The 25577-nt window shown below is 41.7% G+C and overlaps 2 protein-coding genes across 4 annotated transcripts; both read left to right on the top strand.

The window, feature by feature from the left end:
* The first annotated feature begins 7284 nt into the window (after window positions 1-7284).
* zgc:153169 (N(4)-(beta-N-acetylglucosaminyl)-L-asparaginase) lies at window positions 7285-11124 on the top strand. 3 transcript variants are annotated; one of them, XM_070448435.1, is made up of 11 exons: window positions 7285-7456; window positions 8291-8429; window positions 8522-8660; window positions 8778-8934; window positions 9036-9081; window positions 9540-9587; window positions 9760-9848; window positions 10285-10300; window positions 10383-10450; window positions 10662-10766; window positions 10907-11124. In XM_070448435.1, the coding sequence occupies exons 2-11, from the start codon at window positions 8321-8323 to the stop codon at window positions 11048-11050; spliced, it is 921 nt and encodes a 306-aa protein (XP_070304536.1). In that variant the 5' UTR covers window positions 7285-7456; window positions 8291-8320; the 3' UTR covers window positions 11051-11124. The 3 variants fall into 3 exon arrangements, with proteins under 3 accessions (XP_070304536.1, XP_070304537.1, XP_023862596.1); XM_070448436.1 differs by having other exon boundaries at window positions 10389-10450; XM_024006828.2 differs by having other exon boundaries at window positions 9540-9578.
* Window positions 11125-11764: 640 nt separating this feature from the next.
* On the top strand, window positions 11765-25305 carry LOC111978133 (ras-related protein ORAB-1). The gene is made up of 6 exons (XM_024007968.2): window positions 11765-12168; window positions 22907-22979; window positions 23389-23484; window positions 23889-23984; window positions 24650-24781; window positions 25047-25305. Exons 1-6 carry the CDS (start codon window positions 12155-12157, stop codon window positions 25242-25244), a joined length of 609 nt encoding a protein of 202 aa, XP_023863736.1. The 5' UTR covers window positions 11765-12154; the 3' UTR covers window positions 25245-25305.
* The last annotated feature ends 272 nt before the right edge of the window (window positions 25306-25577 follow it).

A 25577-nucleotide genomic window follows, 5' to 3' on the forward strand; every position in this document is an offset into this window, starting at 1 on the left:
GTGCAGCGTGGTTAGCGTACATGTTCTTTATTTAGACAAGACGCAGAACAAAACAATAAACACTACCAAAAACAAACCGTGAAGCTCAAAGGCTATGTGCCCTAAACAAAGTCAACTTCCCACAAAGACAGGGGGGGAAAAAGGCTACCTAAGTAAGGTTCCCAATCAGACACAACGATAGATAGCTGTCCCTGATTGAGAACCATACCCGGCCAAAACATAGAAATAGAAACTGCTTGTTTCTAGGAAAACGTACTCAAAATGTATAATTTGACCAAATATTTACGAAGAGGTCATCATTTCATGGAGTCTGTGAAGGAAGAAACCACATGGAAAACGTGGTAAGCAAGCTGGGTAAAAAAAAAATGATTTCCACCAAGTCAAAGATTTCATGACGCTTTTATCTATGCATCAGTTAGGGTCTATATAAGCTTCAATATGAGGTCCTATACCTAGCATGAAAGTGCATTTTTGTAGCTGTGCGAGCTAATAGAGTCAAAATGTTTGCCTTGGGTTAAATTGAGTCAATGGCCATGGGGTAAGTTGAAGAAATGGCTGAGCCAATGGCCAGTTGAGCAAATTAAAGTGTTTTCTTCCCAGGCGTAATGCAAGGCATTATCGCTGAGATATGAAGTAACAACAGGGCTTATGTTAAAGGAGTTTTAAAAAGTACAGTGTTTGTTTGGTGTTTAGCCTGTGTAAAAATATGTTTAAAATTATTAAAAGACAAAAACATGATTGTGATTGTTGATTTGTGTTTGGGAAATAAAGATAGACATGGTTTTAAAAAGGTAGTGGTAATATTTCATTCAGTACAGAAATGTGTAGGCGGCTTAACTTACCCTGTCCCATGGTTCGACTTACCCCCGCCGGGGTAGTTTGTGCCAAGAGAATTTTTGGGTGGGAATAGCTATATTTTCAAGACTGTAATGTTTACATGAATTCTGATTATTTCCAGGGATACACAACATCCTGAAATATATGTCTATACAATATCTTTGTTTGAAAAATTACTATATTTCCTTTGACGTAGTGATGCTGAATGTAAAAAATGGCTCAACTTACCCCACTCTCCCCTACCTGGTTTAGTGTAAAGTAAAGCCTTTAAGTCTTATTGATGTGGATTGAATTATCTTTATCCCCCACAGTAGCTCCTATCTATTCAAAGCTGTTTTTATCAACAGTGCTGTGTTTGTGTTACCATGATAGCTTATTCTTTGGCTGTTGTGTTCAGCAGCTGTCTCCATTGCTCAGATCACTAACTGGAGCCTGGCAGAGAGCAGGCCTTATCTAATGTTGAATGCATATCACACCCTCTGCTGATTGGGGTTGGGATTACAGTCTCATGTGGTCAGTTGTCTCTCCCTGTTCCCTAATGTCCTCCTGTTCCATATGCTTTCTATTGGAAGAACTATGGCTGTTTTGTCTCCTGTTATTTTATTTGATATTTTTTACAGATTGGTCTATATGCATTTTGTCCGTCATATGGAAGTGTCAGATAGAGTGGGAGCAGGAGAAAAGGGGACAGCACTTTTTTGTCATCAAGGGATCTGTAAGGGGTGTGAAGGGGTATGTGGGGTAGCAGAGGAAAGATGAGGTCATTTTGACCAAGATTTGTAAGTCGCTCTGGATAAGAGCGTCTGCTAAATGACTTAAATGTAAATGTAAATGTAATGAGATTGGGGCACTGTGGGTTTACATTTTATATTTGAGTCATTTAGCAGATGCTCCAGAGCGACATACATTTAGTGCATTCATCTTAAGTAGGCCTAGGTCTAAGCCCTTAGATCTCAATATCTACTAAGCTAAAATATGGAAGTGTTTAAAGATGGTCATACAATTGATTATTTAGCCATTTTATTTAGAATTCTAGGACCCCTGAAGGTATAGAAAATGATTTGATGAAAGGAAGAGACAAGTGCAAGCATTCTTTATTTATTTAATTTTGGGGGGGATAATAAGACTGACATGTCTTATTTAAGATACTCTTTGAAGAGGTAGGGTTTCAGAAGTTTTCGGAAGATGAGCAGTGGCTCTGCTGTCCTAGTTTCAGGGGGAAGCTCGTTCTACCATGGGGTGACAGGACAGAGAAGATCTTTGACTGTGCTGGGCAGGAGCTGTAGGGATGGGAGGCCAAGAGACCAGGGCCCAGTTTCCCAATAGCGATGGAATTTAGGCTTACAAGTGTTTTAAAGATGCATCTTTACTACAACGACCGAAGATGTAACATGCGTTTTCCAAAACACCATGCAAAGAGAACAGTCACTAAGTGTGTCATTGGAGCATGTGTCGATACTGATAGTGTCGAAAGAAAGGGAGCGCTGCTCTCGGATTAGCTTTCTCCATTCAAATCTTAATTTAACATTATAATTATTTCACAATACTGACTACGGATCAGCTCCTATTACAACCTAGTGCAGCAAATATTGAGGCGGCTTTTTCTAATGTAATGCTTACCCAATAAAAATGCACTAAATCACCGATTTGGCACATCATTGCGCACGTTATGCTACAAATCATGAAAGAAAAGTGAAACCTGCACACTGTTCTTGCTAGTATCACTGTTCTTTATTAAGCTTATGTATTGGCCTCAAGGTGTTCATCATAGCTTTTGTAAGTGTTTTTAATCTGCAACCTTATGTAGACATTGCTCCACCCACATCCGTTCAGTGCATCAAATGTTGTTGTAGTCAAGAGAAAAATAAACATGTGTTACCAAATATAACAATGTGCATTTCATAAATATTCTAAATATACATACAAAGTACATACTTCATTATCATGCACCTGCAACAAAGATACTATAGCTCAGATGTGCGAGTGCCTTTTAAATTTTGAGGCTACACATCATGAAATAAATTGAGACAAATTACAGAAAGTAGTCAAATATAACTCAACTGATTGAACATGAATATGATTGAAATAGGCATATCCGGTTTTCATTTTGTCATGCAGAGCGGAACAGATGAACCCAAGAGCAGACTGGGATGCGGTAACCAAGGTATTTATTGAAACACAGGTGGAGGATGGGGTGCAGGCCAGGGGAAGCTCGGGCGGGTTGCAGGAAGCCAAGTGCAGAGGCTGAGGCTGGAGCGAGGCGAGTAGGGACTGGGTAAGCAGGTCCGGAGAGGAATCCAAGGACGCAGTGGAGTGGGGGGTCCAAAATAGAGTAACAGGACTGACAAGACGTGGGACTGGAGACAGGGGCCAAAGTCAGAGTGGGCAGAGCTGTAGCGGAGAGGAAAACAGCATCAGGCAAGGGAAAACAGGCATAAAAAAAACAGTCTCTAATCAGGAACAAACGGCCTCTGACTGAGGTTACGATCTGGCAGCGTGGTAGTGGCAGAGCTGAGTATTTGTAGAGGTCTTGATTATGGAACAGGTTGCAACTGGTGTACATTTGCTCTGCCTCCAGCACACCTGACTCTCATGAACATGATCGTGTCTGAAGTCGGTACCACAGATATGCCAACTTCTGTCTGAAGTGTCTGAACAGTTTGGGCTACACATTAATATGACCCCACTATTGAAAGGTGAGAACACATACAAGACTCTTCTGAAGGTAGCCCCGTACCAGTTAAAAAAATTGATGGAAGTATATTTAAAAGTAGTTTAGTGCCTAAAAAAAGGTGTTAAATATGTGTCAATTTAAAAATAATCTGATCTTTCTTATATCTTTCAGATATAGGACAAACACTTCAAAACAAACTTCCTCTAGATTTGTGTTTTTTTTTTTACTATCTGTTTTTCAATGTATGAATCTGTTATTTAATGCGTTTCTATGGGATAGTAGCGGTAAGGTGAAATTCAATGTTTCATCAAATAATTTAGAGAAAAAAAATTGATACCGAAAGGATTCCTAAAATTCAAATATGACCATCTTTAAACAATTCCATGTGTTAACTTAGACTCTATGGCAGGGGTGGGCAACTCCAGTTGTCGTGACGTGACTTGCATTAATGTGATGACTGTTATTTTTCAATTCAATTAACTATGTTTAATTGTTACTCAATTAAATTAATCATGTAACAATTAACTCATTAGGCATTTTGGGCACCACGGGAAAAGTTGTTTAACGAGTTACCATCTCCCGAAATAAACTCTTGGAAGATATATACGTATCTCAATAACAGTCACTGATTAATCATTACCTCGTCAGTCTCATTCTGAACGTCACATACTCCTTGATATCTGCAAGAACATTAACCGTATTGATGAATCAGCAATACACAAATTAGCTTTATTATTTATTTACTAACTAACTAAATAATAACACAGGATACATAAACACACACACACAGTATAGGTTATTGATTACTAAGGTAATACAATGAAAACAGGTCCCTAGTGGACTAACAAAAGCATAACCGTTTGGTTATAAAAGATGGARGGATGGAAAGAGAGGGAAAGGGAGAGTCCACTATCGTTGTTACATTTGGAAGCTACGCTCACGGAAATATGAATAGTTAGCACTCTAACCACTGCTCATTCAGATTAGAAATGCAATATATATTTACGCAGAGCTGTCCTTGATCGTCGTCTATCTCTGTTGAACTCGATGGGTCCTATGGTGAAGTTGTCGAAGGGATATAAGACTCTGGTTTGTCCACGAGAGGTCACAATGTCCTTTGCAGAGCTTCTCTGGTAGTGGAGTGGTTGTTAGAACAGTTACTTCAGATTTACGAATGGTTGTCTGAGAGGGTTCTGTTCTTCACCCTCGTGTCTTTGGTCAAATGTCCTAGACTACTTTACATGCCAGCTGCAGACTGGTATATGCTACGGTCTAGTGAGTTTCTTCTTCTTCTGTAGGGATTGAGAGTTTCAGAGTTTCACCATTTCAAACGTATGGACTACCGTCTCACGTTTTCTGGTCTGTAGAGTTTAAACCATTTGTCACGTTCAGCTCGCGCTGTATGTTGGCTGGTCTCATGGAAATTTAGTTACGAAGGCTTTTAATGACATCACAAAATAATACACAATATGACATGATTATTCTTTACATCCCCACCAACCATTCCAAACATTCGGATTTCAGAAATAATGTTCCAATGTCCAATCTTTTGATGTTAGAGTTTTTAGGAGGGCCACACTCTCTGTAACAAAGGAGTTTCAGTCTTCCAATACTGCAGGGAAAGGAAGAGAAAGTTCTCTCTAAATATACAACCCAGTGTTAAGGTGTCAAGACCGGCAGAGCCCCCCCTTCCCCTCTTCTGTGGGAGAGAGGGGGTCTGGCTATCTTCAAGCATTTGCCTAGCTGATGGGTCCTTTGATCCACTGTCAGGGGAGTCATGACAGTCCTCGGTGGCCTGATTGGTGTCACATTTTTCCCCCAGCCCCAGCTAAAACACCTGACTCCAATAATCAACTAATCATGAATGCAATTTGTTTAATCAGCTGTGTTTGCTAGGGATGGGGGGAATGTGTGACACCACCAGTCAGTTTTAGGGTGGGGACAGGAGTGTACATCCCAGATTTCAATCTTAGAGTATTATTATGTGTCAGTGTATGCGACTGAGTTGGCGGCCATGATTCTAGGTTTGAGATGGGTGGAGGAGGTGAAACCACTCCGAGTGGTGATCTGCTCTGATTCGGCGGCAGTGTTGAGTAGTGTGAAGATGGGCAGGTCGTTTGTGAAGATGATGGTGTTTGTGAAGATGATGTTTGTGAAGATGATGGTGCTGTTGTTGGGATTGGAGAGGATGGGAGTGGTGGTAAGCTTTTTCTGGGTTCCCATCCATGTGGGTGAGGAGGGTAATGAGAAGGTGGTGGCTAAGAGTGCTGTGAGGAGAGAAAGAGTAGATATTCAGCTCTCGCTGAGCCAGAGAGAAGTCAAGTTCTTGATCTGGGCAAAAGGGCTTGATCTTTGGCAAAGGGAGTGGGATGCTAGTAGTAAGATGAGGCAATTTTATCATAATGCACCGGTCAGGAAAGGAAGAGGTGGGGACTATGGGATGTAGACAGGGTTGGGTAGGTTACTTTCTAAATGTAATCCGTTAGTTACCTGTCCAAAATTGTAATCAGTAATGTAACTTTGGGATTACCCAAACTCAGTCACGTAATCTGATTACATTCCGTTACATTTAGATTACTTTCTCCTTAAGAAGCATTAGAAGAAGACAAAAATGTATGTTACCAATTGAACGGCATCTATTGCAGGATAAATCATTGTTAAAGTTTACATAGCTGGCCAGATATGGATGTTACATTTTACTTTATGGGTTGGTTATGTAGGCTTCTTCTAACCCATCGCTTTCTACTACATTTAATAATACGATTAAATTATATCTTTACATTAAACCCCAAAGTTTATCAGAATTCCAGTCATTCCAATAAATGTTATACCCCTTGATCTTCAAGAATAGAATTTGGAAATATGGAAGTATAGATTAGCCAAATTGATTTACCTGAGCATGACCCCAAAACTAAGGACTTACTAAACAGCTCTACTCTGTTGTTTAGGATTTTGTTGTCATGGAGGACTGATTGGGCTCATTGATTCAAGTTGAAAAATAAATGCTGCACACATGGAATGGCACAATTTGAGCACTACTGAAAAGGGCTATTTACATGTGAAAAATGAAAGCCATATGCTGCATTTGCTACAGGCCTATTGTTTACATTTATGTTAGTGACACTTTGATATATTGAGCTGTTTAAAGGGCAAATCCACAGAAGAAACAATAACAAAAAGGTTGCCCCACCTCTGTTTTGGAAAAAAAAAACACTCTCAGATTAATAGACAGAGCTATGGATGCAAGGACTGACCATCCATGATATAACATTATTGTTTAAACCATGTTAACCATGTTGTCATATGCTGAGGCAGTGAAGAAAGTAGAGGAAGATGGGTCAGGGGGGAGGGATCCCGAGAGCAGTGGTGTGAGTAGTAGAGCTGTACCAGTACAGAGAAATAAGCCAACAAGTGATATCTGTTTCAGTAAGATTGGATTTTTAGCATTTATAGCAATGATTATCAACTGTACTGCAGGGATGGAACGTAAGTTTTAGAAAATTGAGGTTATGGTGGTAGCTGCAGAGAGGTATTTGGGTGTGCGAGACTTGACGTCAGAAGAGTTACAGGGTGTGTTAGTGGTGGTGTCCCATCCTTTCAGGCTGTTGGTCTGAAGTAGGACTAAATAGATTTAAATAGTGGAGTAGGGTGGTTTTATTTATTAATATTTATTTATTTGTGAGTGTAGTGTTTTTTTTTAACAATGTATAAGAGAGTTAAACTCCAGTCTAGTAGGTGGCGGTAATGCAACATTTATTGGATGCCAACCACAGTTAAACCTCATCGAAGAAGAAAATCACTTTCGTTGGCTAGTGGTAGACAACATTCTACAGTGGTTCTATTTTTCTTGTTCTGTTTGGTGATATTGGCAGCTTAGTTTAACATAAATAAGCATAAATAACATATGTGAGTTGTACTGTACAGGCAAGCTGAAAGATAACTAAGGTAGGCGATGTGTAGCCTTTGGACCCAGTCTCTCTAGCTGCTTTTAGCAACGCGCGTGTATTTACAATGCATACACTAGCTTTGAGCCCAATTGTATTGGGTTGCACAAAAACAGTGCGCAGGAAGCCAGTTAAATACAATTCCATTTCAACTTACTGTGCCGGTCGGTTGGTCACTATGACGGGGAATATAAATAAATAAAAGTTATGCACATGCGTCATGTGGTCAAAAAAAGGAACAACTTGTGGGGGACTTTTATTTTGACACGGGGTAAGCAGAGTAGAAATAGGTCTTTAACAGACCCACGTTTGGAAGGTCTCTAATTCCCTGTTTTTATGCAACCCAATACAATTGGGAGGAGCAACGCTAAGTATATGTAAATACACCCCCGTTGGTAAAAGCAGCTACCCTCTTCCAAGTTCTGATGTAAACAAACATGCAATAATCATTACAAGCATGGCAGTTGCATTACTTACACCAAGGATCCTCTCAGAATCGAATGATGATTTGTAGCCTAGTTGTTGTATCCAGAGTCATATAGAGATCTATACTGGTTGTGGTGAAATCAGTGGGTTTAATCCTTGGTCATGTCCATATTCTACAATCCCTTTTATTTTGCCCAGTAAATGCATAGGTAAGGATCTCTTGCTTTCACCAATCCAGCATTTCCAATGGTGATGACTCATGAAGGAAAGAAGATGATGAGAGGAAAGTGCTAGTAGTGCATCGTTAATCTATTTGTTTATTTACACGTTTGTTTATCCCGGACCTTGGATGTGGGGACTTGAATTAGCATATGGATTGGGACTATATCCCTGTGTTTTGTTCTCCTAGACCCGGTAGAGTTCTTCAGACAGCGGAACCATGGCAGCTGTGGGGACATGGGGTTTCTCTCAGCCTTCCGTGGAGAGAATACGGTCCCTGATTACCGCTGGAGGACACGCCACAGATGCTGTAGAGGAGGCCATGGCAGGTTGGCATGAGTTGGCGTGGGTGACTCACCTACTACAGTTCTGCAGTGCAGGATGTCTTATGTCCATTGTGAAACTCTTGTATTTCTTCCAGAGGTTGAAGATGATCCAAAGACTGGGCTTCACATTGTGGGGAGGGGAGGATTCCCTAACAGTCAGGGAGTGTTGGAGTGTGATGCTGCCATCATGGAGGGCATCACTGGCAGGTTCGGGGCAGTCGCAGCACTACGGGGGTGAGAGAACCACCTGCTAAAACCACTGCCATGGCATGGGAAAGAGATGTCTGTGAAAATGAATAGTCATAGGGAAGCCCATTAATAAATGTAACGGTATGAAACTATGGTTTCCAGGGTTGGGGCTCCGATTGGGGTGGCTCGTAGGGTGATGGACAGAAGCCCCCACAGTCTGCTTGTTGGGGAGGGAGCAGTAGCTTTTGCCCGGGAGCAGGGCTTTACTATAGAGCCCAATGACAACATGCTGAGTGCACACTCAGCCAAGGCTTACCAGGTACCAATACTCCTTGGGGGAAAATGGCATGGCTAACCATTTTAAATATAAATGACAGATATTGGAAAACTACAAATTATAACTCGTATTCATTCTTGCAGGAATTTCTGGAACAGAAGCAAAGTGTCAGTGGACATGACACACTTGGTGAGAACTGAAACTTTCTTTTGAAAAATGTTGATTTATCATGATCTTCCTGCTCATTGTAGAGCATTGAGTGACAATAGAACACCTACTGTAACAACTGAAAATGACTGATAAATGTGACTGATACTTGTGCATTAAATAGTTTGGTCCTCTAGGGGGAGTCCTAATCCATATAATCACATTAGTCTGGGTTGTATTTTACATTATTTATGGATCCTAACCTGACACCTACTGTTTAGAATCTGGAATCTCTTTACAATAGTCTCGATTCCCCCCCATCTCCAATATCAAAGTTTCTCATCTAGGTTAAATAACCTCACTTTCCCTTTTTTTTTTTAATTTATATTACTGACCATTCCTGCAAGACAAGTTGGTACAAAACATCTGTGGAACCAGGTCTAAAAGTGCAGGTTACATATTTAGTATGAGATCTAACAACTTCTTCCCTTTCTCAACAGGACTTATAGCATTAGACAACATGGGGAACATAACTGTTGGTGAGGAAGGTGTCTTCTGTTTTTTTCTCTTGCTCTTATTTATTATGTAAAAGACCTATTGCAAGCTCCAGTCTTTGAGTATTTCTTTTCAGAATCTAGAGATACTTCCATAGCAGCTACAGTATGAGGTTAGGTTGTAGTATTATGATTCAGCTGATTTTGCTCATGTCCTGTTTTTCAGGAGTTTCTACTTCAGGGGCCCCCTTCAAATCACCAGGGAGGGTGGGAGACTCACCCCTACCTGGATGTGGCCTATACGCTGAACACATGGCAAGTTTACAGCTACCAAAATCAACTCAATCAAAGAACTGTACACACTGATGAACTTCTTTCCCTCTGTGTTTTAGTAGCCTTTTCTGGATAATTGTGTTGTGACATACTACACAATGAATCCATTTTACTGCATGTTTGTTAATCCTACAAAGATTGCAGGTTTATGTAAAGTTTGAATACACTATTGTTATGTTAATGTCTCGGGTTTCAGTACGCTTAAAGGGAATCTCATTCATAGCCAATTCACCACAGTTTAACATCCTTATGATCAATAAAAAAAAACACTAGAGCAAGGGAAACGCATGTTGAATTGAAAGTGGTTTAAAATATTCCAACTGAAGTAACAGTCAGATTGCAGGTTCACACTAAGTGTAACAGGCACATTTTTCTATGACTCATCTCTGTCATTGTATAACCCTGCTCACTTTTTCAGGTGGGAGCTGCGGCAGGTATGTGAACTATTTGGATGATCTTTTCTTTGACTGCTCAAATATATGTTTTATTATATTTTCTAAAGACTTCTCTTATCAGCCACAGGTGATGGTGATAAAATAATGTGTCATTGCCCAAGCTTCCACGCTGTTCAACTGATGAAACAGGTAGTGTTATGAGATGATCAAGTCATAAATAATTTTACTTTGTCAACCTTATACTGAATCAGGTGTAGGTTTGATGTGCCCTGTGGTTGAGATGTTTGAGCAGCCACACTGTCCCATGAAATCTAACTAGCCAGCTATTATTCACACAGTATTAGCCTGCCTGGAACTTTTGGCCACCCTTACCTCAACTGACTCTCTGTCTCTCCCTCAGGGGTCATCACCCAACAGGGCCTGTTACACTGTCGTGGATGACATCATCAGGAGGACTGCCCCGGACAAGTGCTTTGAGATTGGACTCATCGCCCTGAATGTGAAGGTATCTTTTCTACTCTTAGTACTATATTATAGAGATACAGAGTAGTCATTGTTATATAGATCAATTAAGTTGCACAAAAAACAGATTGGGTCTTTCTGTCTCCTCGACTCCCTAACACTATATTGAAACCTCTCCTCTAGGGTGAAGTAGGGGCTGCCTCTTCAGTGGAGTTTCCCTACACATTCTGGATCCAGGGGAAGGACTATGTGGAAACAAGTACTCAGCTTCCAAATTCCACAGAAATGGAAGGCACAGAAAAATGTGACACATGTACAGTAAAATAAAGGGTGTGTCATTGTTATCAGTGGTGTCTTGAATTGTATTGATAGTAATTGATAATAAAACTATTTTATGTTTACTATAAGGGTCTAATAGTGCTGTCTGAAATAATATTTTAAAGTAGGCCTACACACATGTATGAAAATAATGTTATAATGGTATGTAGCATACTTATTTTCCCCAATCTGTGGAAAGGAAGTTTCTAGCTTTAGCCTACTTGTGAAATTTTGAACGCCTTTAACATGCACAGTTTATGGGCTGACTGACTCATACCTGTGCAGGTGCAGACAGGTCTGACAGGTGACCACCCTAGGCTGACATGATGTCACTCACACTAACTATGACTCAACAATTCAGGATGGAAGATCCTTCTGAACGTAAACATTTAGCGAACCTTTGTCGGTGTATGATCTGATGTGGCTGGTCAATTTCATGAGGGAACTGGACTGTGCCTTCCGTTAGTTTTGCCATTGTATCCTCCATATGGTCCTTGTCATTAATTTACTCATCCAACAGACCATCAGGGTCATACTGTACATTTTGAGAACCTATTGACAGAGGAACAATTTGTTTTTTGAGCACTCATTTTATGATTAATTGAATCACATATGATAGACTTGATTAATCTTAATTAATCTAGATGGGGGGGGGCATGTAATTGATTTCCCCAGGCCAGAGTGATTCACGCCAAAATTTTGCCACGTTTCACTAGTAATGACGTAAGCTTTGACAGCAAGCCAAGGGGCAAACGAAACATCGACCAGCCTAGTTTCCTAGCTACATTGTCATTAGGGTAGTGTAGTCATATTCGGCACGGCAGAACATACTCAATACAAGACGAGCCTTTAGGAACAAACTACGATTTCTGAGAATTGCTGATCTTGCTCTAGGGCTTCTCTGTTCAGTGTTTGAGTTGCTATTTCCTGGTTGATACTAGCAGCCATTTTGGTTTCAAGACAACTAGCCTGGGTTTGGAGGAATACCTTGCCAGCTAGTTAGTTACTTTTTTTCTCCAAAGGAATTAGCTAGCTAACTATTTATTTACATTTTTCAGAACGAAAGGGAGTGCCGTTTTATAAGAAAAGGGGATTTACTGTGACGAGTCCAAGATGAATCCCGAATAGTAAGTACAGTAGCTAACTGAACGTTAGCTAACCTAGCTGTACTGCTAGCTACACAGCTAACATTATCTGACCTGTTTGTTCTGTCCATCTAAAAAGTGCAAACTAGTTAGTTAGCTAGCTACCATTAGTCACTGTGTTTGTTGAGGTCATATTAACGTTTCACACAAGTTAATCAATGTCAATAAATCTGTTTACAGTCAGCTAGTTAACTTAGTTACTAACTAACACCGGCATAGTTATTCAAAATGAATTAGCTAACGTTAACTGCTAGAGCAGAGTAGTTAGGTTTAGTTGGTAACGTAGTACTAACTAATGTAAGTTACTTAGACTAGTTACCTTTTTATTCTAGTAGCCTGGCTAAGCGCATGTCAACTAGCTACAGTACATGTCATTAGATATGTTGTGATTATCGCTAACGTTAACTTAACGTTATTTAACTAGTTAACATTAGCCAGTCAAGTCAATATCCCAATGTGTAACGTTACATTACTGCAGCCTTTTGTGCACTTGTGGTCAATAATTAATGCTAGCTAGCTAGTTAGTTATATCTATAACGATTTCATCTGTGGCTATACCACAGTGGTAACTTAACTCCTTGCTAGTTAGGCAATGTAGCAAGCTAGTACACTGGTTGATGCTAGTTAACTACATTGGCAATAAACCAAATTAGTGAATTAAGCATTGTGATTGATTCTATGACGTTACATCCATGTTATTCTGTGAATTTGGCCCTCAAGTGGAAAGCAACTAAGCAATATGACAGGATAGGAGTCAGTGGCACCCACCCACTCTCTACATCCTGAGTCAGTCATGTGTAGGTCACATGCAATATGACATGTCTCTTTCAACACACTCATTGGGATGTTGGGCAAGCCACGGGTTTGTCTACCATCCCTCTAAACATGTTGGCAATTACTGGAATCCTGTGGTTTAGACATATAGGTTGCTGTTTTATGATACATATTTAGTATGTATTTTAGCTCAGTTAAAAATAAAAATCGAATCTATTCAACAGTCCCACTGCATGGCATGGCTGTGAACATCTGATTTGAAATGTTCTTCAGAATCTAGTCTGATTACACAAGATAGTGAATATGCCTTTGCATTGCAAGGCTAGCCATTTCCTTTTTGACAGGCACACTAGGCTATTACCCCCATTTAGAGACAGGATAACATTTATTTGAGACAGAGGTTTAATGGGTTCGCACTCAGATGTTGCATAAAGCTTCATTATTCAATGTTTATACATTTCCTACTGCATCAAGGATAGCGTACAGACGTTTCGGCTTTACAGCCTTCAGTGTGTAGGTACAATTCTCTTTCAATCAAAAAAGTATTTCTAGAGAACAACAAATGAGGAGCAGGTGCTTCTAATCAGGGTTGCCACTCATCTGCCAATCATTGGCCCCTCTTGTCTACCTGTATACAAATTTGTCACAAAAAGAAACAGAATTATAGGTTATGGGAGCGGGCACGAAGGGCAACTCGCAAATCAACTGCCCCAGGTGTCTGCTCACCTAAATACATCACATCAATTCATGAGCCAGCCCACCGCGAAGGACATCAGGCAAAGCCGTTCATAAATATGTGGGGCCAACTCATAAATGATATGCAAAATCTGATAAGAACATTGTTCTTGCACAGTCTAAATGTGGCTTATAGGAACAAGGTGAAATCTAATTCTTAGTTTAAACCGTGTGGAAATACATTATTCATAAGTTATTGAACTTTTAAAGTCCAAAATTGTATTTTCCTGTGTTATACATATCTACACTATGCAGTTGGAATAATACTGTGAAATTGATTACCTTTTAGTGTAAGAGTTGTTTGAAAAGAGTGCCTGAAATGTCAACCTGTTTGGTGGGATGGACTTTTGGCCTCCCATGGTGACATCACCATGCGGTAAATTAGTTAATAAACCAATGAGAGAGAGTTCCAAACCTCTTTGCCAATAACAGCACATTTTCCCCCTCCCCACTCAGACCTATCCTAAACAGTCCAGGCTAAATTCTTGCTTGAGAAATTGACCTTTGCTAAGAAGCTATTTTTGTTTGTTTTCAATAAAAATGGTCAAAAATAATCACGGTAAAGTACTTATTTGTTACCCATAAATGATTTGGTATTGAGATAGAATGCCCGTTTCGCGACCCCTGTTATCAGCAGGCGGCGCTCTTGACTGATGTGTAGCTACTTTCTCTGGTACTTTTCTCGGTGTAGCCTACTTTTATTCAATTAAAATTCAAGATTAACTTCAAGCAAAACATTTAGGAAATGTAGCTGGCAGCATTCTTTCTATGATAAACATTATAAATATGATGGCTATGCATCGTTTTTGCCGAAAAGACCTTGCTTTTTCATTGTACGCTCGTGTGGCTGTACTTGTGTGGCTGCTAGCCAAATAGTGTTGCACATCTGATGAAAATGAAGCTATTTTCTGCTGAATGTGTTGCACTTATGTATTTTCTGTGAAGGAAAACTAGTTGTATGCCCCTTACCACTCTTGAAGCAAAATAAAAAATAAAATAATATTCTAGTAGATCATCAAAATAAATAAATCATATTACATTTTTGGACTCATTCAGCAGTTTTTACCTAATGTTTAATTAAGTAGAGTACTATTGGAAATGAATGTGAAAAGTTCATAATGCTGTCGCTGCTATATATCTCACACACACACACACACACACACACACACACACACACACACACACACACACACACACACACACACACACACACACACATTTACAATTGAAGTCAATAGAGCAAGGGCAAACGTTTGGGGTGTATGCAGTGTTTAAACTAACACTATTCAAAGGCCACACAGAATCTGAGAATACTTTTTATATCACTGGTTAGAAGAGAATTTGCTGAAGACCTTCATCCAGAATGTCGGATGGAAGTTTTGCGAGGCTGCCGAAACGGGGAAGGAAACAAATCAGTTGCTTTGTTATTCAACTTAAACAAATCACCACCCGCTGTAGGATATCAACAGTGACTCGGGTTGGCTTCTATTTGAGTGATAGTTTGACTCGCAGATCCATGTATTGGTGTGAGATCAGCTACTTTTATACGGAGAGCGGCTTGAATTTTCCCTGCCATTTGAGTTTGAAACGTCCTAAGACGGCCAGCGCGTATGACAAAATAAACTGTACAAAACCAGTGATATTGATCTATTTTAAGTTGATTGTGTCATTGTTTTTACTATGAGCTTGTATACTAACATCACTAATCTGAGGTAGAAAGGATGTGTAATTACCCTCAATTCGATGTAGTCAATGTGAGAGAGCGTCTGCTAAATGACTTAAATGTAAATGTGAGGTTGTGTAATGTAGTAACACACACTGTCCACGCACAGGAAATTGCCGCATCTTAAATGACCAGGTTTTCATGACTTTGATGATATAATTTTGAAGCCCATTCAAAAACATTACGGGACTAGATTTATTAGGATACCCGTTAGTCTTACTGGGGTCTGACACGACGAAAAAGACAAGACTTTACAATTTACATTTTATTTCATTAACATGTGTTTGCATCTATCAGTTACACATACATGTCAGTACAAACACACAACAAGTAGGCCACATGGGGGAGAGGCGTTGTGTCGTGAGGTGTTGCTTTATTTGTTTTTTGAAACCAGGTTTGCTGTTCACTTGCGTTATATGAGATGGAAGCACTCATGGCTCTGTATAATGTACCAGGAAGTAGGCTGGACTTTCATAGGGTATTGTCCCCAGCCCTTAACACCTCCCTCAGCTTCTTTTGTTCTACTGAAGTCCTCGCAAGAGGTAGGCTACTTATCCATCCCCACACTGCTTCCATGGACTCAAATGCACCTGGTCAACCAGAGAAACTATCTTTGGGGTTCTCTGAGTTCCCAGTTAGTAGCCTGCAGAAAACAGGCTATATCTGATGCAGTATGTTTTAGTGATGGGGGGGAAAAATCGATAGTTAAATATCGCAGTATTATTTGGGATGCAAACTCAATATTAGGAACGTGTTCGTAATGGTTGTACACTTAGTGTATAGTGAGCAATATGTTTGGAATATCAAATCGCAGTATCAAATCGCAATACATATAATCGTGAGAATCGCAATAGAACCGTATCGGCACTTAAGTATCGTGATAATATCGTCTCATCAGATTCCAGGCAATTTCTCAGCCCTAGTGTGCATTTTTGCAGAGCTCTTGCTTTCAGTATCTTTTGCCTTGCTCTAGCCCATCTTTTGTCTGCCGGAGCTGAGCAGCTGATGTGGAAATCGAATAATGGTGGGCGGTATCGTGTTTGGTGTGTCTGTCTTTGCAGCATACAAAGTGTCATCCAATCCCACTTAAAACGCTGACTGTGATACTGGGGCGGACAGATTTTTGCTGTAGGCTATTTCCCCCTCTCTTGCAAGACTAGTCAGCGGTACTACTAGCCTTTCACAGGGCCTGTCATTGTTGTCCTCAACCATCTGCTTAACGAAGACTGCATGACTGTAATTCATAACAATGGGCGAGGGGGGAAAAGGACAGGGAGGCAGGAAACAGGGCTGCCTCAGAGTTTCTTAGCCTTTGTGCTGGGTCAGACTAGAGCGTCGCCCAGGTTCATCCGAGCCTGCCTGCCTTCCTTTGACTACTGGAGAGAGTGGAGGAGGGTCCGATCTGAAGTTCTTCTGAATTCCCCTCCTACTGTGGAATGCTTAATCAGCTTACTGGAGTTTCCGTACCTTTCTGTGTTTAGCCTAGTTGTATGGCACATTGCGTAGCACATGCCCCTGTTAAATAAATACAGAATACCGAGTGGAGGGGGTTGAGAGAACTCTGTGTGTGTGTGCGCCTCGGTTAGATCTGAACATGAGTGGACAATAGCTGTATAGTTTGCTAGAGGTTTGTCTTTTGCTGGTCTGACCTATTTTGATAGGCTATGCTGATAATGCTTCCCTAATTCACACGGTTGGGAGTGGGACAGGATGTATGAACTGGTAATGCTCAGCATTTTGTTGTTGTCATGGGTTCATCCTACTGGGGTTTCAGCTCATATACAGTTGAAGTCGGAAGTTTACATACACTTAGGTTGGAGTCATTAATACCACCCTGCATACCACTGCTGGCTTGCTTCTGAAGCTAAGCAGGGTTGGTTCTGGTCAGGCCCTGGATGGGAGACCAGATGCTGCTGGAAGTGGTGTTGGAGGGCCAGTAGGAGGCACTCTTTCATCTGGTCTAAACAAAGATCCCAATGCCCCAGGGCAGTGATTGGGGACACTGCTCTGTGTAGGGTGCMGTCTTTCGGATGGGACGTTAAACGGGTGTCCTGACTCTCTGAGGTCATTAAAGATCCCATGGCACTTATCGTAAGAGTAGGGGTGTTAACCCCGGTGTCCTGGCTAAATTCCCAATCTGGCCCTCAACCATCACGGTCACCTAATAATCCCCAGTTTACAATTGGCTCATTCATCCCCCTCCTCTCCCCTGTAACTATTCCCCAGGTCGTTGCTGCAAATGAGAACGTCTTCTCAGTCAACTTACCTGGTAAAATAACGGATAAATAAATAAATAAATAAAAATTTAAACTCGTTTTTCAACCACTCCACAAATGTCTTGTTAACAAACTATAGTTTTGGCAAGTCGGTTAGGACGTCTACTTTGTGCATGACAGAAGTAATCTTTCCAACAATTGTTTAATTCACTGTATCACAATTCCACTGGGGCAGAAGTTTACATACACTAAGTTGACTGCCTTTAAACAGCTTGGAAAATTCCATAAAATTATGTCAAGGCTCAAGAAGCTTCTGATAGGCTAATTGACATAATTTGAGTCAATTGGAGGTGTACCTGTGGATGTATTTCAAGGCCTACCTTCAAACTCGGTGCCTCTTTGCTTGACATGAGAAAATCAAAAGAAATCAGCCAAGACCTCAGAAAATAAATTGTAGACCTCCACAAGTCTGGTTAATCTTTGGGAGCAATTTCTAAATGCCTGAAGGTACCACGTTCATCTGTACAAACAATAGTACGCAAGTATAAACACCATGGGACCACGCAGCCGTCATACCGCTCAGGAAGGAGAAGCGTTCTGTCTAATAGAGATGAACGTACTTTGGTACGAAAAGTGCAAATCAATCCCAGAATAACAGCAAAGGAACTTGTGAAGATGCTGGAGGAAACAGGTACAAAAGTATCTATATCCACAGTAAAACGAGTTCTATATCGACTTAACCTGAAAGGCCGCTCAGAAAGGAAGAAGCCACTGCTCCAAAACCGCCATAAAAAAGCCAGACTACGGTTTGCAACTGCACATGGGGACAAAGATCGTACTTTTTGGAGAAATGTCCTCTGGTCTGATGAAACAAATAGAACTGTTTGGCCATAATGACCATTGTTATATTTGGAGGGAAAAGGGGGAGACTTGCAAGCCGAAGAACACCATCCCAACCGTGAAGCATAGGGATGCATCATGTTGTGGGGGTGCTTTGCTGCAGGAGGGACTGGTGCACTTCACAAAATAGATGACATCATGAGGATGGAAAATTATGTGGATATATTGAAGCAATATCTCAAGACATCAGTCAGGAAGTTAAAGCTTGGTCGCAAATGGGTCTTCCAAATGACCCCAAGCATACTTCCAAAGTTGTGGCAAAATGGCTTAAGGACAACAAAGTCAAGGTACTGGAGTGGCCATCACAAAGCTCTGACCTCAATCCTATAGAACGTTTGTGGGCAGAACTGAAAAAGCAAGGAAGCCTACAAACCTGAATCGGTTACACCAGCTCTGTCAGGAGGAATGGGCCAGAATTCACCCAATTATTGTGGGAAGCTTGTAGAAGGCTACCTGAACGTTTGACCCAAGTTAAACAATGGTTAACCAAGTTAGGCAATGCTACCAAATACTAATTGAGTGTATGTAAACTTCTGACCCACTGGGAATGTGATGAAAGAAATAAAAGCTGAAATAAATCATTCTCTCTACTAATTATTCTGACACTTTACATTCATAACTAAGAACAGATATAGCCCTTGGTTCACTCCAGACCTGACTGCCCTCGACCAGCACAAAAACATCCTGTGGCACACTGCACTAGCATCGAATAATCCCCGCGATATGCATCTTTTCAGGGAATTCATGAACCAATACACGCAGTCAGTCAGGATAGCAAAGGCTAGCTTTTTCAAACAAAAATGTGCATCCTGCAGCACTAACTCCAAAAAGTTCTGGGACACTGTAAAGTCCATGGAGAATAAGAGCACCTCCTCCCAGCTGCCCACTGCACTGAGGCTAGGAAACACTGTCACCACTGATAAATCCACGATAATCGAGAATTTCAACAAGCATTTCTCTACGGCTGGCCATGCTTTCCTCCTGGCTACCCCAACCCCGGCCATCAGCTCCGCACCCTCCGCAGCTATTTGCCCAAGCCTCCCCAGCTTTTCCTTCACCCAAATCCAGATAGCAGATGTTCTGAAAGAGCTGCAAAACCTGAACCCGTACAAATCAGCTGGGCTAGACACTCTGGACCCTCTTTCTAAAATGATCCGCCGCCATTGTTGCATCCCCTATTACCAGTCTGTTCAACCTCTTTTTCGTATCGTCAGAGATCTCTCAAGATTGGAAAGCTGCCGCGGTCATCCCCCTCTTCAAAGGGGGTGACACTTTAGACCCAAACTGTTACAGACCTATATCCATCCTGCCCTGCCTTTTCTAAAGTCTTCGAAAGCCAAGTTAATAAACAGATCACTGACCATTTCGAATCCCGCTGTGCAATCCGGTTTCCGAGCTGGTCACGGGTGCACCTTAGCCACGCTCAAGGTATTAAACGATATCATAACCGCCATCTAAAATAAAAACAGTACTGTGCAGCCATCTTCATCGACCTGGCCAAGGCTTTCGACTTTGTCAATCACCGTATTCTTATCGGCAGACTCAACAGCCTTGTTTTCTCTAATGACTGCCTCGCCTGGTTCACCAATTACTTCTCTGATAGAGTTCAGTGTGTCACATCGGAGGGCCTGTTGTCTGGACCTCTGGCAGTCTCTATGGGGGAACCACACGGTTCAATTCTCGGGCCGACTCTTTTTCTCTGTATATATCAACGATGTCGCTCTTGCTGCGTGTGATTCCCTGATCCAGCTCTACGCAGACGACACCATTCTGTATACATCTGGCCCTTCTTTGGACACTGTGCTAACAAACCTCCAAATGAGCTTCAATGCCATACAACACTCCCTCCGTGGCCTGCAACTGCTCTTAAACTCTAGTAAAACTAAATGCATGCTTTTCAACCGATCGCTACCCACCCGCCCGACTAGCATCACAACTCTGGACGGTTCTGACTTAGAATATGTGGACAACTACCAATACCTAGGTGTCTGGCTAGACTGTAAACTCTCCTTTCAGACTCATATTAAACATCTCCAATCCAAAATTAAATGTAGAATCGGCTTTCTATTTTGCAACAAAGCCTCCTTCACTCACACCGCCAAACATACCCTCGTAAAACTGACTATCCTACCGATCCTCGACTTCGATGTCCGTTACGAAATAGACTTCAACACTCTACTCAACATACTCAACAAACTGGATGCAGTCTATCAATTTTGTCACCAAGCCCCATATAGCACCCATTCATCGCCAGACCCACTAGCTCCAGGTCATCTATAAGTCTTTGCTAGGTAAAGCTCCGCCTTATCTCAGCTCACTGGTCACGATAACAATGTAGCACGCGCTCCAGCAGGTATATCTCACTGGTCACCCCCAAAGCTAACACCTCCTTTGGCCGCCTTTCCTTCCAGTTCTCTGCTGCCAATGACTGGAACGAATTGCAAAAATCGCTGAAGTTGGAGACATATCTCCCTCACTAACTTTAAACATCAGCTATCTGAGCAGCTAATCGATCGCTGCAGCTGTACACAGCCCATCTGTAAATAGCCCATCCAATCTACCTACCTCTTCCCCATATTGTTTTTATTTACTTTTTTGCTCTTTTGCACACCAGTATTTCTACTTGCACATCTATCACTCCAGTGTTAATTTGCTAAATTGTCATTATTTGCTACTATGGCCTATTTATTGCCTTACCACCTCACACCATTTGCACACACACTGTATATAAACTTTTTTTCTATTGTGTTATTGACTGTACGTTTTGTTTATTCCATGTATAACTTTGTGTTTGTCGCACTGCTTTGCTTTATCTTGGCCAGGTCGCAGTTGTAAATGAGAACTTGTTTTCAACTGGCCTACCTGGTTAAATAAAGGTGAAATAAAAAATAAAGTGGTGATCCTAACTGACCTAAGACACAGGGAATTTTTACTTGGATTAAATGTCAGGAATTGTGAAACTGAGTTTAAATGTATTTGGCTAAGGTGTATGTAAACTTCTGACTTCAACTGTAAATGAGCATAGCCTGAATTGGTGTATTTTAGCAAGCATCAGTGGGCCAAGGAATGGTGTTTTACCGATCATTTGAAGATCAGTGTTTGGCAAGCTCATACCCGGTTATTACGCTGTCAAAGCCAGTTTGTTAAGATGTTCAATTTTGAATCTAAGAACACCATCATTAAGGCTACCACTGTCTGTCACACGTTGATATTGGTGACCATCACCAGAGCTCACAGCCCCATGTCAACCCAGTCTTAAGTTCACACCTCAGCCCTCACCTCTTCCTCCTCACTGTGAGTTGCTGCGCAGGTACCCCTGCCTGTTTCCACCCAGTGTGCACGTACCTACGTGTGTCTGACTGTGTCTCTGTTGTGTGCATTTTCATTTAGGCTATTTTTGTGCAAGTGGTTTGTCTGCGTGTTGTGTGGTGTCTCTCACACCGGATCAAGGTTAGCAGCACTCTGAAACCTGAGCTGATGAACTACAGAGCGCTTTAGCAAATTCGACAGCAGCTCTGTAAAAAAATCATTAAACACGCATCAGGCTGATATGACATGAGCTCAATTAAAGAAGGCTTCTTGGTGAAGTTGAGCAAAGGCCTACTGAGTGTCTACTGTATTCCAGTTAACATACTATGCTGTCGGCAGTCACAGTGCCGTCTTCATCCTTTTTAAAATGCCATTGTCTGAGTGTGTATCACATGAGCACTGAAACGTTGAGCTCCCCCACTGATATTTAGTTTTGCTGATCGTGCACAGATCTGTATGGTCATAGCAGCGTGAGGTTTCATTTGCCCGCCAAACCCGACGTTTCACTGTCTGCTGAAGTTGCAGACAATAGATGTCCGTTGAAATCTCTACTTTTCTGTACCAAAAAGGTATGCAGGATTGCATCTCTTTGTGTTTGGACTCAGGCTTGAATTAGCCTGGTTTCAACTTGGGTGTGATTGTCTATAAAGGGGTCGGCGTGAAAGACCTTTTTCTAGGCGTTAGGCAAGCATTATAACACATCAGACTCATCTTCTCTGTTGCTTGTATGGTGGTGTGACCAAAGTGGTTCTGCTGAGAGTTAACCCAACACAATATGTTGCCCAAGGCACTGAAAGCAATAGAACCGCAATGGCGTCTTTTGAATTGTCTGACGCAACACCACAATGAAATCTCTCCTTGAGAGACGGTGAAGCGAGAAGAAACTGTTCTGTCTGAGGAAGCCATCAGAGCTAATGCTGTCTACAGAGTTTAGAGGCAAGCGTCCAATGGTTTCTGACAAGGCTGGCGTTATTTAAAAAAAAAAATTCTAGCTACTTTTATTGGAACTGTTTGGGGAAACCTGGAATCCTGTTGTTTTAAAACATCTCTCTACTCTCCACAGTGACTATTTATTCAAGCTGCTCCTGATCGGTGACTCTGGCGTCGGAAAGTCTTGTCTTCTGCTCCGATTTGCAGTAAGTGTTCTGTTAATCCGTCCATGTCTCATAGCCATTCATAAGGTGCTCGTCGTCACTCATTAGTTGTTCAAAGGCTGACCTAGTCATATTAACAATAATAATTATAGTCCTCTTAATAATAATAATAATGTAATATTGGACTAAAATCTGAAGGTAAGAACTGGATGCCCTGTAATGTGAAAAGGTCAAATCGATCACAGAAATAGTATTTGTATTATAGTATTAATACTCTGTGTTAAATCAACATTTTCTGGTTTACTCTCCTACTGTAGCAAATGATCCTACTTTTTGATTCCTTTTTTTCTTCTTCTCTAGACTGAGAATGTATGAAATGTTAAGGATTTGTACTTTGAACAGGACGTCTGCATGTTCCCACACCGACTCCTCCCCTGTCCTTTCTCCCCAGGATGACACATACACAGAAAGCTACATTAGCACAATCGGAGTGGACTTCAAAATACGAACTATAGAATTAGACGGAAAGACTATTAAACTTCAAATCGTAAGTGCTTCCCCCCCCGACCACGTCTCTATTGTCCTCTACTGTGTAAAGGGGAAGCTCCACGTTACACTAACAAGTATGTATTTCAGGATCTGGCCACATTTGGACCAAAAAAATGCCATTGTAGGCATTTTAGAACCTAACTCTAGACTGTTCACCAAATATCCAAAGGCCTCCTACATTATTTAGACTATCACGGTTGACTACAAAATGGTGAATTATCAGTTAGAAATACCCTTCTCTCATTTGTGTGTTTTGGTCTTATTTGTCACAGTTGAATGTGCTATGAAGCAGCATCTATTTGGCAAATGTGTGTGTGTGTGTGTGTGTGTGTGTGTGTGTGTTTGACCTTCCCGTATTTGTGACGGTGACTGAGCGTCTCTGCTGTGTGTTGACACTGACAGTGGGACACGGCGGGGCAGGAGCGGTTTCGCACAATCACATCCAGCTACTATAGAGGAGCCCACGGCATCATCGTAGTCTATGACGTCACAGACCAGGTCAGTCTGCCTCTTTAGCACAGTCCACCTTTACCTTTTCACTGTGTTTGAGTTTTCTAGATTCTTTTCCACTATTGTTTATAATTGAAATTCCGGAGTGCAGGTTAACTAGTATTTTGAAAGACTAAGGCCTAGGTTCAATCAGAGCAAGCATTAACCGGTGATCGCCGAAAACCGCATAGCTGATGTTTTCGCGGTGTCAAAGGTGTAGCTGCGAGGGCGCTGTCAAATCGGTGAGCAGCTGCTCTTGATCATTGTCCCGAAGCCACATCTGTCCCACTCGCGTTAGACGTTCAGAACGAGAAAGTGTAGGTTATAGAGAAATAATGATGCTCAAATAGAAAATCATTAAACAAAATAATGAGGATTTCTGTCAGCCAAATCGAGGTCTTGATTACATCACACGTTCCATTGTTTTCATTTGTAAACATGGCTGCATGGGGTTTCTCGTAATGCGACTCTATGCAGCCAATGGCAACGTCTGCTTTCGGTTTAATGCCAGGTGCCGCTTTTGGATTTGAAAGCTCTTAACGCGTTTCCACCTCCGACACCGCCAAAACAACCACTATGCGGATGCCGGCTAAAGCGGGTCTGATTGAATAGAGCCCTTTACAAATATCTTGCCCACCCTGACATGCTGGTTTTGATTCTCTTTCTTCTTCTAGGAGTCCTTCAATAATGTCAAGCAGTGGCTACAGGAAATCGACCGTTACGCCAGTGAAAACGTCAACAAGCTATTGGTAGGGAACAAGTGTGACCTGACAACAAAGAAAGTGGTGGATTACACAACAGCAAAGGTAAGGGCTTCCATCAAAGTCAATGGGTTATCAGATGGTGCAGGAGTAATGCATTTTTCTATTTAACTATTTGAAAAAATAGTCTACAGCTGTGGTTTCCAAACTGTCAAATTTGATATTTTGTTGAGGCCCCCAAACTAACCAAATGTGTCTGGACACAATCGGATCTTTGTCTGCAACCCAGTAGTGAAATAGTAATAGTGTACAGTACTGTCACGAATGCAGCAGCTCCTCTAACCCAGTCTCTCCATTCCATTCTTTGCAGGAGTTTGCAGACTCCCTGAGCATCCCGTTCTTGGAAACGAGTGCCAAGAACGCCACCAATGTGGAGCAGGCCTTCATGACCATGGCTGCTGAGATAAAGAAGAGGATGGGCCCTGGGGCTACGACTGGAGGCAACGAGAGGTCCAATGTCAAGATCGACAGTACGCCTGTCAAACCTGCCTCGGGGGGCTGCTGCTAAGAGGGAGAACCCCACCAACACCTCTACCCTCACCTCAACCACCCCCCTCCACCTGGCCCCATTCTCCACCATGCCTCACCCACCCAGCTTAACAGTAACTGAGCGAGAGTGTGAGAGCGAAAACAAAATTAAGTTGCCTGAATTTGTACTGTAGCCGTACTACCAACAAAAATGTATGGTTATCACCCTCCCTTTATGCCCTGGTAGTTGACGATTAGTAGTACTTTCCAGGCTATCTGTTAGCAGTCAGATGGTCAGCCACTCACTGGACCTCCCCTGGCCCCCTCCTGGAGTGGCTTTACCCCCCCACCCTTACCCGAACCTCATCAGAAA

Source organism: Salvelinus sp. IW2-2015, linkage group LG18 (assembly GCF_002910315.2).
Source record: "Salvelinus sp. IW2-2015 linkage group LG18, ASM291031v2, whole genome shotgun sequence".
Lineage (NCBI taxonomy): Eukaryota > Metazoa > Chordata > Actinopteri > Salmoniformes > Salmonidae > Salvelinus > Salvelinus sp. IW2-2015.

Bases quoted from the DNA above. Each gene is read 5' to 3' on its own strand.
- zgc:153169 (XM_070448435.1), top strand. From the start codon at position 8,321: ATGGCAGCTGTGGGGACATGGGGTTTCTCTCAGCCTTCCGTGGAGAGA. The intron at 8,935-9,035 runs GTACCAATACTC...TCATTCTTGCAG, and splicing joins ACTCAGCCAAGGCTTACCAG to GAATTTCTGGAACAGAAGCA. The intron at 9,588-9,759 runs GTGTCTTCTGTT...CCTGTTTTTCAG, and splicing joins CATAACTGTTGGTGAGGAAG to GAGTTTCTACTTCAGGGGCC.
- LOC111978133 (XM_024007968.2), top strand. The intron at 23,485-23,888 runs GTAAGTGCTTCC...TGACACTGACAG, and splicing joins AGACTATTAAACTTCAAATC to TGGGACACGGCGGGGCAGGA. The intron at 23,985-24,649 runs GTCAGTCTGCCT...TTCTTCTTCTAG, and splicing joins TCTATGACGTCACAGACCAG to GAGTCCTTCAATAATGTCAA.